Source organism: Balaenoptera ricei, chromosome 5, assembly GCF_028023285.1.
Source record: "Balaenoptera ricei isolate mBalRic1 chromosome 5, mBalRic1.hap2, whole genome shotgun sequence".
Taxonomy (NCBI): Eukaryota; Metazoa; Chordata; class Mammalia; order Artiodactyla; family Balaenopteridae; genus Balaenoptera; species Balaenoptera ricei.
The window spans coordinates 48635951-48650517 of record NC_082643.1 but is presented as its reverse complement, the minus strand read 5'-3'; the positions used below and the strand labels follow the sequence as shown (position 1 = coordinate 48650517).

The 14567-nt window shown below is 41.5% G+C and overlaps 1 protein-coding gene across 4 annotated transcripts in view; it reads left to right on the top strand.

Annotated features, from left to right (window-relative positions):
• FRAS1 (Fraser extracellular matrix complex subunit 1) overlaps window positions 1-14567 on the top strand; it is a 447355-nt gene that overhangs the window by 251496 nt on the left and 181292 nt on the right. For all 4 annotated transcript variants that reach the window (XM_059922796.1, XM_059922794.1, XM_059922793.1 and 1 more), the window contains exons 19-20: window positions 2974-3114; window positions 5139-5282. In XM_059922796.1, the coding sequence (XP_059778779.1) occupies window positions 2974-3114; window positions 5139-5282 (285 nt within the window). The remainder of the gene's footprint in view (window positions 1-2973; window positions 3115-5138; window positions 5283-14567) is intronic.

Here is a 14567-nt window from a genome sequence, read left to right as displayed (position 1 = left end):
GAAATTATTCATAGAACTTTTTTCAGATCTCTTACATATATGCCCTGTAATGGAGTTAGTCTCCTTGAAGGATCTTAGACTTCAAACCAGAACTGCTGCTATGAAATCATTCCATAACATGATAGACCCTCATAAAAGTCACTGAAATAGTGTAGACATTTCCAAAACCAGCACAGAATTGAAGTTTCATGAGCTTTTTTTAAAAGATGCAAATGCCTGTAGCCGCCTGCTGTTAGCTGGAGAGGAGGGACTTTCGTCGGTTACTGTCACCAGGCTGACACTGTGCCAGACCCCACATCTGGAAACAGTTATGACCCTGCAGTCTTCCTTTCTGCTCCTCCATTTGTTAATTTACTGGTTTGGAATGATCAACTCAGGTCCCCGTTGTAAATTATAGGAACCAAAGTCAAAAAAGAGGCCATGACTGTCACAATACTCTTTGAAAACAGACCAAGGTCTTTTTATGGGGTCTTGGATGAACTTTGTATCTAAATAAATATGTTTTTGAAGTTAAAAAAAAATGCAAATGCCTGTAGTTACGGAAAGAGAGTATCATAAAGAAAAAAATACATTGAGAGGAACATCACCCAGCATATCTTTTTCCCTCTGTGCCACACAGCAGCTAACTAGCTCATTATCTATTTAGTTCTTAAACATTTCTAACGAAGGCAATTCTGAAGTCTGCCGTGGGGATGTCCAGTGAGGCTTATTTCTAAAATCTAGTGGGAGGCAAAGGGCCTTTCTCCTGGAATTCTTGGCCCATCAACCTTTCAACTCATTTGTCCTCATTGCTTTCTTGTTTTATATAATTCAATAACAATCTTTATTCACATTGAACCAGGTTATCACATTGATTTTGTGACCAAATGGAATGAGATGAAATAAGTTGTGTGCTCATAATGTGTTAATTCATCTTCTCCCAGTTTTCAATTCCACAGTGATACGCTTTGCTTTCCTATTTATTAAGGAGGTATAACAGGAAGAGCTATAGATTTTAGCAATCTTGTAAAGTCTAATATGAACATATTAGTATTATCATAAATATATTTAAGTATGTAGAAGTATGTTGCTTCCCCATATCATCGTGGAAGGCTTTGTGTTGACAGTATAATTTAGCTGTTTTTTGAAATATTGCCACCTGACTTTCTATTACGTGCTGTTTCACTTTGCATTAGACATCTTAAATAATGAGCTAATGTGTACCCCTCTTTTATAATATTTGCTTACCTATTCTGTTTTTTTTAAAGAGGAAATATTTTCCCAGTGATTCTGAAAATACTTGGAAAAAAATTACTGTGACTTGTGCTATTAGAGTTGTTAACAAGGCAATGTAAAAAAAAAAAGGAAATTATTTTAAAACGTGGAACTCTGGCTCTGTTTTTCATAAGAGTAATAAATACTGTTGAAAAGATAGAAAGTTATGCAATGTATCCAGGGGGGATAATCAAAATTTTATCAACCAGTAAGGTGGGGTGTACTGTCCAATCCAAATGGGTCCTGGCCTTAACTCAGGAGCAGGGTCCTGGAGGCCTCCTGGTACAGGTATTAAACCTTTAGGTTCTGGTTTATGGATGAGGCAGGGTACTCGGGTAGAGCACCAGAAGGCTTAGGACAGCATCATATACCAGCCATATACCGGGAGTTTCGTACTCTAACAACCAGTTAAACTGCTGGACCAGGACATCCTAGCTTGTAACAGCCCCACATAAATCAAAGATTGAAATTTGCATTTTTATTGGGGGTTGGTGGAAATGGAGACCTCAGTGGGGTAAAATCCCATCTGGTTCTTCCAAGCTGCTGGTCTCTAAATCTTCCAGGTGTTTGATAGAGGGGGCAGAGGAGGCAAAGAGGAGACTGAAGGTAGTGTCCCTGCAGGCAGTGAATCTTGTCCATTGGAGAGAAGGTGGCCTGAAATGCATGGGGTCATCCCATGCACTGTCTTACAATTGTTTCCCCAGCACCTAGGCCTACTGGAGGCTTAGTAACAAGTGAATGAATGAATGATTGGAGGTGAATTACTGGCTGTTTCAAATTGTAGATTTTGTTACTATTCAGATACGGTGAGGCCAAAAGATCAAGAGACGATTGCTATAGGAGAGATAGCTTGTTACTCACAGTTCCCAAGAGGAAGGGCATGTCACATCATGCAGGGGCCATACAGGGAAGCACTAGAGTTGGTCAGGAGGCAGAAGGAGCGAGGGGAAAACGTGGGCAAGAGGCTTTATTGTGGTTTCTGTGGGTAGAAACGAGTGAGGCAGGGTAAACAGCCCATGTAGTGTCCACAACAGTACGTATAGTTTATGTCCTCATTTTATACATGACGAAGAGGGAGCCTTGAGAAATTATATACCTTAGTCAAGGTCACAGAGAGTTGTGATGTGATGCTCTTCTTCTCTGTTATACTCCATACCCCATTTATTATATTGCAGTTACTTGTTTGTGTGTCTGTTGATGCAGCTAGTCTGGGCCGCTCAAAACTTTGGACAGTTCTTCTCACCTGTGTATGTTCAGTCTCCATCAGACAGTAGGCATCACATTAAACCTTTGTGGAGTCAGTAAGTAAGGCTTCCATCACCTTTCTCTTTAATTTGAGCAACGTGATCAGCAGCCCATTGATGTGTGATGGTGGAGGCGCTATCCTGAGGGAAGGAGACCCGCTTGTGGCTTCCTGTTCTTTATCTGACATTCTCTGAGAATGGGAACATGGGAAGAAAGAAATGGATGACTCTGAAAGTGGTTATTTCTGTTTTGTGGCATTTATGCCTTTCTTAATCTGGGTTCCGCAGATGCTTGCTTCGTGGGATACATCCTTGAGAAAGAAGTATGTGAGATGTGTGCCCTGTCCTTGGAAAAAATCTCAGTGAATGTGCAGAACTTATATTGATGCAGGAATGTTAACAGGAGGGACATAGCTACTGTCCTTGTCGAATGGTGGCTTTCCTGATTGTCTCCTCTGCTTTATCTTCCTTCCAGCTTGCCACCAATCCTGTTTTGGGTGTGCAGGGAAGAGCCCGCATAACTGCACAGCCTGCTGGCCTTCCCACGTGCTGTTGGATGGGCAGTGCCTCTCCCAGTGCCCAGATGGGTACTTTAACCTGGAAGGCAGCTGTACAGGTGAGTATGTAACATGCTGGGGCATATTCCCTGTGCCCGTGTTTTATCTTCATAATGCAACCCGACTCGGTAATTAGAAACCTTGTCATACCAGGGGACTAGGAATGGGCTGTGAATCCTTGTCTTGAACCTGTAGGAGTCAAGGGATAGAGTGAGGGGAACAAGTGAAATTCTGTTCATCCAATAGGGAAGTGTGGAAGAAATGAAAAATTAGAATCAGCTTTACCCTCTTCATACAGCGAGGGGTGGATTTAATGGTGCTCATCACGGAGATGCGCTACCACAGGTTCTCATGCATTTGTGTGGGATCAGGCATTTGGCATTGCCTCTGCAGGTCTCAGCCCCCCTTCCCCTGGCTGCAGCCTAATAGGGCAAAAGGAGAGAGAGGTATTTATTTTCTTCCTTGACATGTCAGTCCAATATGTCTTTAAGAGCACCTTTATATTTCAGTGACAGAGATTCTAGAAATTGCCAGTTCAGATTAGTGCAGGGTTTTATTGGACTCGACAAAATACTAAAATTTAAGGACCTTACTTGTAGCACTGTGTTTTCTTGTATCTACAGAAAAAAAGACAAGACAAAACACATTCTATCATGATTATGGTTTTATTTCTAAAAATAGAGCGTTGAGGCCAACTTAGAGAAAAAAGTCCATCGTTATGAAATTGTTTGGTATGTGTTTCTGGAATCGGAAGACAGGTAGTAAATGTATAAAATATTTTTGAAATAAATTAACACTTGTAAGATTCATCTGGCCTCCAACACCAAAGAGGAAATTTAACGCGAACACAGATTTAGACCATTGAAGATCAATATTATATTTCTTCTGGAATTGTCTTCTTCCGCTAGCTTTTTAGTCTCTGCAGGCCCCTGATGGATTGCTTTACTTGAAACACTCTATCAAGCTCAGTGGAGGTGGGGGGGGGGGCGGTGTTCCTGGTTTCTTTGTCACTGGGGTTGTCTTTGAAAACTGTGGTCTGTCCTTATGTGCTCTCACCCTCGCCCAGTTGGTTTTCGTGTGTGGAAAATTGTTTGGGGAGGAAAGTCTGAGTAGCTCTACCTCTTCTCTGCCTGTGCCTCTGCCTGTTTGAAGCCCGCAGATGGAGGGCACCGCAGGCGGCAGGGCACCAAGGTCACTGGAAATATTCTGGCAGGGAGGAAGCCCTGGACGGTGGGAGATTGTCCTGAGAGCGCTAGTATCTTTTGGACGTGCGTTTGCAAAGTTAAGCGCCTCAGGAATGTAGAAGGGGTGATAATTCATGCTAGCCTTCTAATCAGCAGTTCATTTTCTTGCTTGCTTGCTTTTTTTTTTTTTTTTCCCTATAACTCCTTATCTTCCCTTGGCCTCCCGCCAGAAGACATGAGAGGCAGTTGACTTTACTGGAACTCTGTGCCTTTTCTTCCCACCAGCTCTGTGCCAGAAGGGAATTCTTTGTCATCAGTTCCAGCAAGCTCTGCCCAGCTCCAGCCCTTCACCTCCCCTCCTCTTGGAATCAGACAGGCTTAGACCTTCTCGTCCTTGGCAGAGAACTCCTTCCATCTCCTTCCATGCGCTTGCTCCTGCTGCCCAGCTTGGCAGCACAAATGCAACCACAGCTGCAACCTTCTTTGATTCTTTGCCATCCTTATCTTTATTGCCTAAAGAAGCAAAATGTCTCCCTCTTCTCCCCGTCTCGCTCTTTGAATTTTAGAGAGGGACAGTCTTACCACTTGCTTTTCTGCTTTGTATCTTTGACCTGAACTTCCTTACTTATATAGATGGGGATGGTCACGCTGAGCAGCTAATTCCTCCCATTTAATGGTTCTAGATTCCACGTTCTGTTCATGGCCAGTGTTTTCACTGACACTAGAAATGCCGTCTTTCGGTCAATGCCTAAGGGTGTGGCAGGCTCGCTCAGGAATCTTCAAAAGATGATTAGTATTTGAAGTCTACTCTTAGTGTAATTTGTGGAGTACATTAAGGACTTCATGTGTTTACATGCTGAGCTGCTAATTCCAATCCTGGTCCTTGTTTTTCTTTCTAGAGTGCCACCCCACCTGCAGGCAGTGCCACGGCCCATCGGAATCTGACTGCATCTCCTGTCACCCTCGTGTCACTCTGGCTGGTGGGAGCTGCAGGACCAGCTGTAAAGAGAAGCAGTTCCTCAACCTCGTGGGCTACTGTGCCGGTGAGTGAGACCCCCTTCACAGTCTCAGAAGTCACTAGCCAAAGGCTTGGGTTCTTCCTGCCAGGCTCCAGAAGGCTCTCGTATTTGTCCTTGGTCATCAGAATAAGAGCTCTCTTTGGAAGATATTTGTCTCATGTCTGAAGACTCACTTCACTGCTTCCTATCAGACATTTAGTAATTATCTGTGGATTCAAGTGGAATCTTCTAATAATACTCTTGCAATTCCTGAGAAAACTTAGACCCTCATATTAATGAAGACTGAAGTCATGATAAGGGCTCCTTCTGTGCATGTGGTGCACTTCAGCTTAAGAGAGCAAGAAGTATATTCAAAACAGTCACTCAGAAGACTGTCACCCTCTTGTCTGCATTATCTCCTCCTGTGGGGAAACTTTGTCATCAGCCCCAGGCACAAAAATATAGGGAGATTAACCTAGAAGTAAATCAGTTTCTTCAGGAGATGGGATTTTTCCTCCTCAGTTTAGTACTCAGATCTCAAAAAGAAAGAAATCAGGAAAACAGCCCGGAATTTGGATAGTGATGAAGGAGCCATGCAGTTTGTGTTCATCCATCCATTCCCACGACAAATACCTTTGTCTCCTAATGGTCAGATGCTCAGAATACCAAAAAAAAAAAAAAAAAAAAAAGATGAATTAGACAATTATTCTGCCCTCAAAGAGCTTACAGTCTGGAGAGGGCAACTTACAGACTAATGGGGTATTTTGTATTTCTTGACTCACTTCTAGGAGCAACTTTAAGAGATTTACCTGCAGCAGCTGTTGTCACACTCTGAAGGGCTTGACTGGGAGGCATTCTGGGATCCACTGGGCAAGTGGGAAAGCTGAGGAATCCGGTTGGATGCATGCTGGAGGGGTTGACCCGGCTGTAGGGCTCGTTCCTGGGCAGGGAGGAGGTGTGGCCAGTTGTCTAGATCAGAGTATCAAGCAGGCCCCTTCAATACAGCAAGTCAATGAGCGTGCTTCAAGTGTGGCTGTGGCGCCATGGTCCTGGGTGATCCATTTCTTTTTGCACATGACCTTGGCTAAAGACTAGACATTCGAGGGAATTCCCTGGCGGTCCAGTGGTTAGGACTCCGAGCTTTCACTGTTGAGGGCCCAGGTTCAATCCCTGGTCAGGGAACTAAGATCCCACAAGCCGTGCGGTGCAGCCAAAAAAAAAGAAAAAAGACAAGACATTAGGGTCCAAGATCTATACCCTAGGAAGACTGAACTGTCGAGAGCGCGGCTACAGCCAAAACAGGCTGGGATTCAGGGCAAAACCTGATTATAGAGACTGCAGACATTTTAGAGGCAATGGAAAGTAGAAGTGCAGAGATTCCAGGCTTTAGACAAATGTGCTACCCCACCGCTGTAGGGTGTGAACTGTTTGCCATTCCGGCCAGCGTAGTCAGGGTTGACTCGGGAAGCAGGCAAATAGGAGGCATTAGTGCCTCCCCTGGAAGAGGAATCTGGCAAGGGCGGATCTAACTGTATTATAGTTTGTAAGCTTGAGTTCAGCTACTGATTCTTACTTCAGGATACAAAGGAGCAGCTAGTAAGAGGTTCCTAACATGGTTAAAGCACATTAGTGGATATTTTTTGAGAATCGACTGAGTCCAGGGTGCTAAGTTGCTGTTTGAGGGGTCACAGAGATCTTCCAGGCTACTTAAGGAGGTGAACCAAAGACACAAGTACAGTTAACACATAGTACAAAGCAATTTATGGATAATAACATCAATAGGCAGAATGGGTTGTAGGAGTTCAGAGGAGGGAGAAATAAAAGATATGGAAAGCATTGTGGAGGAGATGGGGCCTAAAATTCTTCCTGAAGAATAGCTAGGATTCTGTTAGACAGAGGGAAATAAGGCGGGCTTTCCAGATGTGGTTCTACCAGGAGATGGGCGCAGGGGGTAGAACATGTGGGCCGTTCATGGCCAGTGAGAGTGGTCCAACCTGGCTGAAGGACAATGGTTTGAATTAAGGCATATTAGAGGAAATGGTTGGAAAATTTAAGTTGGAACCAGGGTATAGAGAACCCAAAGTTCTAGGCTGAAAAATTTGGACTGACTCTTATGGGCAATAGGGCTGTGAGAGTTTTAGGGGTGACTGTGATAACTAAGACTGTGTTATAGGCAGGAAATCTGCAAGCTTTTTGGAAGATGGATCGTAGTGAGGAGAGATTATAGTCAGAGAGAGATGTTAGAAGGTTGAACCTTCATAATGGCATTTCTATTTCCAACCTAGTCTGCATGTGGACCCTAAAAATTTAATGCTGGGACCTATTTTATAAATACATGTTTATATAAGGAGATTGGAAAAATTTAACTTTTAATCAGCTCTGTTCTCTCCAATGTCCAGAGCCCTCTGATGGTAAGTTAGGTGATTAGGAATTGCATTAATTTTTTAAGGCTTATAAGGGACCACTAGAATAAAGGATCATGGGACTAGGCTAAATGGCTCTGAAAGTCCCCAGCCCTAGATGAGCAGGTTCCACTAAAATAAGCTGGAAGGGACACACCTTGGCTGTCCTGAGATTAGGTATATTAAGTGAAGGTTTTAAATAAGGTAACCCATTGTCTAGTGCTTGGAAATCCTTTGTTGAGTTGAGAATGGCATAACAATATGTGTTGCAGAAAAATTTGACGGGTAATTTCAGTTGTTGATCTTTCAGAGAAATGCACTGGCCCCAAAGTTTACTTTTTCAATATATATATGCCCTTTCCAAACAGCTCCCAATTCTCTGTAACACTGTAATGCATTCATTCGTTTGTGGCTTCATCAAGCATTTTTTAAGCACACGCTCCATACCAGGCACTGTGCTAGGCTCTGGGGAGGCCCAGATGAATAAGATAAAGTGCTTGCATTCAAGAAATGTAGTGTATAGTGAAGGAAGGAGGTATGTGTTGAATATGTTATTACTGTGGCTATGAGATGAGGCTGTGGGACAGCACCCTAACCCAGACTGGAGTGTGTGTGTGTGTGTGTGTGTGTGTGTGTGTGTGTGTGCGCGCGTGTGTGTGCGTGTAGTGCTAGCGGGTACTGAAGGCTTTCTGGAACATGTCATAACTGAGATGATTTGGAAACATGAGTAAGAATTAGAGGGGTTTGGAGATTTGGAGGGGAGAGCATTCCAGAAAACGAGCCAAAGAATATTTTCTATTCAGGCACCAACAAAGGGTTAAGTAGAATGCCAGCTCCAAGTACGGGGGTGCTGTGACCTGAAGCAGAAGAAAGCAAGGCAGGTCATGAGGGCCTTTGTATGTTCTGTTTAAGGAGAACATGCTTTGTTATCAAGGCTGTGGGGATCTCTTGAAGGTTTTTAACGAGGGAAATGTTATGATTACATTTCTGCAAAGAGAAAGATCTGCGGAAGATTGCGTAGAAGAAGGCCTGAGGGCAAAAAGACCGTTAGGAGGGAGTTGTGAGAATCCAGATGAGAGATGAAGCCCTTTGATGAGAAAATTGCTGAGGGGATGAAAAGCAAGAGGCATGGCTTCAATAAGCATTAATTATATATTAGGTTGACCTATGGGGGATTGCTGTTTTGTGGGCAAAACCTGGTCAAATACTGGCAATTTTATATGGTTCAACCTAATAGAAGCAGCAGAAGTTGGTGATCTCTTAGCCCTCAGGCTAAAGGAGAGGGAATTTTGGGGATGATTTCTGGTCAAGTAAATTCGACGAATGGGAGCATTATTTACCAAGGGCCAAAATAGGAAGATAATGTGTTTGAGCTTGGGCAGGTTGGACCTTTGGACATCTGGGGTAGCTGTCCAGGAGGACGGTGAAAGTCTAAGTGAACACAGCTTTCTGAACATAGCCACGTGATCTTATCTGCTATCTTCATTTTACCCTAAACCTAAGGTCCTGGAACTCTTTTTTTAGCTGAGGTGTTGCTTCAGTCAGTCGTAAGTTAACCTCCTGGAACATTTCAATGACTTTTATCTAAACTCAGGAAGGTGTTAGGAGGAGCCCTAGTGATAGACAAAGCAGAAGGTAATTCACCCCGTGCAGTGCCGTCAGTAGAGTGTGTATTTCCATCATCCTTGGGAAGGTCTAGCAGTGGAAGCCCTGGAGAAGCACCCTCTCTGCTCCCTCTATCGTGTGTGAGCTTTGCAGGGTGGTAGCATTTACTCACAGGATTTATTCTCTATCTGAGCTGTACCTAAGATCATCATCAGAGACCTCTTAATTGCACTTAGCTGTTTAAGAAAGAAAATTACATCTAATCTATCACACAGACAAGAATAAACACATCCTGGGAACAGGTCCAATAACCTCAATGTGTTTATCACATATGAAGATGTTATATGTGTGGGTTTTTTTCCCTTCAAGTCTATCAAAGCTAATATACAGTTTGTGAGAATAGGCCAGAGGTGAAGGCTTTCAGCAAAGGTGAATGAACTGGGGTGAAAGAAACCAGGTTTTTTCTTCATAGATTTTTGTTCTTTATATTTTGTCCGCATCTCAACAAAGTTTTCCCCAAATTTCAAAGCCTGGGGTGTTCCCTCCATTTGTCTTTCTCAGCTAAAACCTTTCTCCTGTTCATAGAAGAGGGTGAGAATTAAAAAGAAAACATGAAGGAGAAATATCCAAATGAAGATGCATTTAAAAAATGCCTCGGGCTTTCTGGAATGTCTAATGGGAAGGTTGTACTTTTTAGTTCTTACGTAGAAAAGGAGATAATACTGAGAGTAATAATTGTAGAGGGGAAGACTGCAAAATTTTATGTATATATTTTACTTTTAATTGAAGTATAGTTGATTTACAATATTGTGTTAGTTTCAGGTATACAGCAAAGCAATTCAGCTAAACATACATATATATATATCTATACTTTTTTATTCTTTTCCATTAGAGTTTATTACAAGATATTGAATATAGTTCCCCGTGCTACACAGTAAATCCTTGTTGTTTATCCATTTTGTACATGGTGGTGTGCATCTGTTAATCCCATACTCCCAGTTTATGCCACCTAGCCTTCCCCTTTGGTAACCGTGGGTTTGTTTTCTATGAAGACTGCAAAATTTTAAATAGCTGATTTGTTAGGATGGTAGAATTCTAGGGGATTAAACATTTTTTTTATGCAGTCCTTTTTAAAATGCTGGTTTGTTTTCTTCATAAATCTGTGCCAGAATGTAAGCAAAAGAAGACAAGTGTCAGTAAAGAAATATTGCTCTGAGAATTTTCATATCGTATTCCATGGTAGTTGAGTTCTAAGCAATGGTTAATAGGTGTTACATGCAAGAATGTCTCGTGGCTGAATAAATTTAGGAAACTCTCGGTTAAATAAAGTTAAGCAGCTTTCTTTATTTCAGGATTTCTCAAAACCTTAAATAAGCAGATGTGCATTGTGACTCTCTGAGATGAAGAAGGCTACCCATTTGCCAAACATTTCATTGCAGACCCCTTCCTTCGATTTATTATAGACTCTCACAGAGCTAACCAGTGCTTTGCAGAACAGTCTTTGAGAAGCCCTGCACTAGCTGATGTTAATATGTTGGACAATTTGTTGGCACTCCCTAAAGGTAAAATGAGATACTCAACCTATACTCAGACTGTGGACTTCCTTCCTTCCATCCCTCAGTGCGTCCCTCCCTCCCGTCCTTTCTCCCTTCCTTCTCTTCTCTGTGGGCAAGCAGAGGGGACCCCAAGAATTCTCAGGGTTGCCACTCTCTTGACTGCTGAGAGCGTCAAAGAGCAATCAGTAATCATCCTCTAGCACTGAGTCGGAGAAGTGTTTGCTCTCTGAACCTGAGCTGACTGATTAGAAACCCTGGTAACATTTTTCTTCCAAATCATTAAAAAGAAAACAAAACCTTTTGAGTCCCTTCTACAATTTTCCCCATTTATTGTCACTCATTTCTGAAAGAGGAGCCTGAAAAACATGGTGAAAAAGTTGAAATGCACAGATTAAAAGAGCAACAAATCCTTGTTTTGGAATAAGCTGATAGAACTGCAACCCTGAGTAATGAAAAAAACAAAACAGTTCAAAGTGCACATCATTAAGGACTGGGGAAGAGCCCTGCATGAGCCAGTGTACAGCTCTCTGTCTCCAGATACTCTGACTTGAAGCCAGAGAGGTGGGAGCCAGTTCTGTTTTACAGCAGTTTCTGCACGTGGGGAAAGTGGGTTGGCGCTGCTCTACATCTTGCTGTAGCTGCTCCTGGGGCTGTCAGCTGAGAGAAGGAAAGAGGCACACACTAAAACGTGTAGCAGTTACTACCTTATTTTCATCGTCAAAATCCTACCCATCCGTCCCTCGTGGCCTCGCTCAGATTCTGTCCCTTCTAGGGCCAGCTTCCTTTTGGCATCTCCCACGTTGTAATTCCTAGGTACGCTGACTGTTTCTACCAATTACCTAGCCCTTGGCATTGACTAGCTCATGTTCTCTGTGAGTTTCTAATAATAGGTGACAGTTCTGAGGGCTTATTACGTGACAAGCACTGTGCTAGTTGCTTTGAATGCATTTTGCCATTTAATACTACCAATGATCCTCCGAGTTAGGTACTAATGTTATCTCCATTTTACATAAGAAGAAACTGAACCTAAGTAAGGTTTAAGTCATTTACTCAAAATGAGAAAAGTTGGAAGATAAGAGTCAAGATTTGAACCTAGGAACCTAGGATGAGGACAAACACAGTTGGTTACAACAATAGGGATTCAAGAAGAGTTTTCTGATTGTAGATTAAGAGGTGGATGATCGGGGACTGGTATGACAAGATGGTCTGGAGAGGCACTACTGGGGAAAGTTGCAAGAACTTACCGGTCTGTTTTAAATGCCGGAAGCTGTTTTAGATTGCCATGTATTTTTATTTTATATACCCTTAGTAAATAAATAAATAAACTTTAAATGAAAACATTAATGCATACTAAATTTTAATAATTTATATCACTCCACATGTACTTTAATCTTTTTCAGTGGTTACATACATGCATTTTTTAAAATAATATTTAAACTTTTTATTTTATATTGGAGTATAGCCGAATAACAATGTTGTGGTAGTTTCAGGTGCCCAGCAAAACAACTCAGCCCTACACGTACATGTATCCATTCTCTCCGAGACTCCCCTCCCATCCAGGCTGCCATGTAACATTGAGCAGAGTTCCCTGTGCTATACAGTAGGTCCTTGTTGTTTATCTGTTTTAATATACATGCATTTTTCACAGTTGTAATCAGCAGCTACGTACAGGCATATCTCGGAAATGTTGTGGGTTCGGTTTCAGACCACTGCAATAAAGTGACTATTGCAATAAAGCAAGTCACATGAGTTTTTTGGTTTCCCAGTGCACATAGAAATTATGCTTGCACTATATTGTAGTCTCTTAAGTGTGCAATAGCTTTATGTCTTAAAAAACAACTTACGTACCTTAGTTAAAAATACTTTATTGGGAATTCCCTGGCGGTCCAGTGGTTAGGGCTCCGCGCTGTCACTGCCAAGGGCCTGAGTTCGATCCCTGGTCGGGGAACTAAGATCCCACAAGCTGCGAGGTGTGGCCAAAAAGAAAAAAAAAAAAGAAACTTTATTGCTAAAAAATGCCAACCATCATTTGACAGCATAGGGTTGCCGCAAACCTTCAGTTTGTTTAAAAAAAAAAAAAAGAAAGAAAGAAAAAGCAATCATCTGCAAAGCACAATTAAGCAAAGTGCAATAAAATGAGTTATGCCTGTATTTCTTTGTTATTTCTCATATCACTTTGTGTATTTCCATGTGTTGGTAAATAATTGGAAGAATCCACATAATTGTCATTTTTAATGGCTAAATAGCATTCCATTATGTTTGTGTAACTTAATTTTTACTGGAGTATAGTTGCTTTACAATGTTGTGTTGGTTTCTGCTGTACAGCAAAATGAATCAGTTATACATATGCATATATCCCCTTTTATTTGGATTTCCTTCCCATTTAGGTCACCACAGAGCACTGAGTAGAGTTCCCTGTGCTATACAGCAGGTTCTCATTAGTTATCTATTTTATACATAGTATATATGTTAACTCCAATCTCCCAGTTCATCCCCCACCCTTCTCTGACTCCCCACCCCATATCCATACGTCCATTGTGTAACTTAATTTGATTGGCCGTTTTCCTGTTGTGGTTATGTGCCATAACCAGCAGGAGGTAGAGTTACTGCTTAGTAAACTAAGTATGACTTCCAAGGCTTTGGCTGGGACGAGGTCTGTTTTTCATGTTACTGTTAATAGCAATAATGTTGTGTTCTTGACATTTTATAATTTTTAAAACATTTTCTCACTTATTTTTTCATTTGATCATCCCAAGAAACCTTCCTGTGGAAGTGGGATTAAAAGCTCAGTGCAGTGCCTAACCAGCACATAGGTGGTGATAAAGAAATGTCAGGCAAAGGAATGACTTGATTCTGGTGCCCTAATGTCTACTTTAATCCCCTTCCAGTGCATCCTATGCTAATTACATCAAGGATCTTCTTAGTGTGACTCATTTTTTTTTGCTTCTTATCTCTTCTTTTTCACCTTCTATTTCATTCCATCTGGCCCTATTCTTCTATCTCTATATTTTTTCAATTTTCTTGTGTCTTCTTTTTTTTTTTAACACCTCCTTCTTTATTTTCCTTATCTTCTTTTTTGGCAATGCACATTCTTTTCTTATTTCCCATCTGTCACCCTATCTCCTATTGCTTGAACTATGAGCTGCATATCCAATCTCTCTCTGGAACTTTCAATGATTGTCTCTCCCTTGTTCTCCAAATTTGTGTTTTATTTAAGGGACCACTCTGTCTGCTGAAGGATGATTGACTATTTCAAGGCATTTCTTTTCTTTGAACTTTCACTTTCAGAAAAAAAAAGAACATGACCTATGCTTAAATTGAGACCTTCCTAAATTAAAAACAAGAACTTGTATTTTCTCCTTCATGTGACTTTTCCTAAACAATATCTTATATAGCTTTAGAAATGACCTTACTTACAAGTTTTCAACTTGGCAGGGCTCCCAGTGAAGTTACAATTGCTGTTGTCTTCATAAGAACTACAGGCCAGGACCTGAATTGCAGAGAAGACTTTGAGTGTCTATGCTTAAAGAACACTACTGAATTTAGGCTCATAGGTTATCCTCTTAAGTACTAGAGACAGCAAAATTGCTATGGCTACACTTATCTACTTTTCTTACACACATCTAAATCTCTGTGTTTACATGTAATGGGGCAAAAATAGTGACTTAGATGTAAGTATGACCATCGATATCAATGTCAATCCTGACTGGGCCTGCCACAGATAAAGAATAATCACTAATGTTTATTGAGCACTTCCTATGTACTAG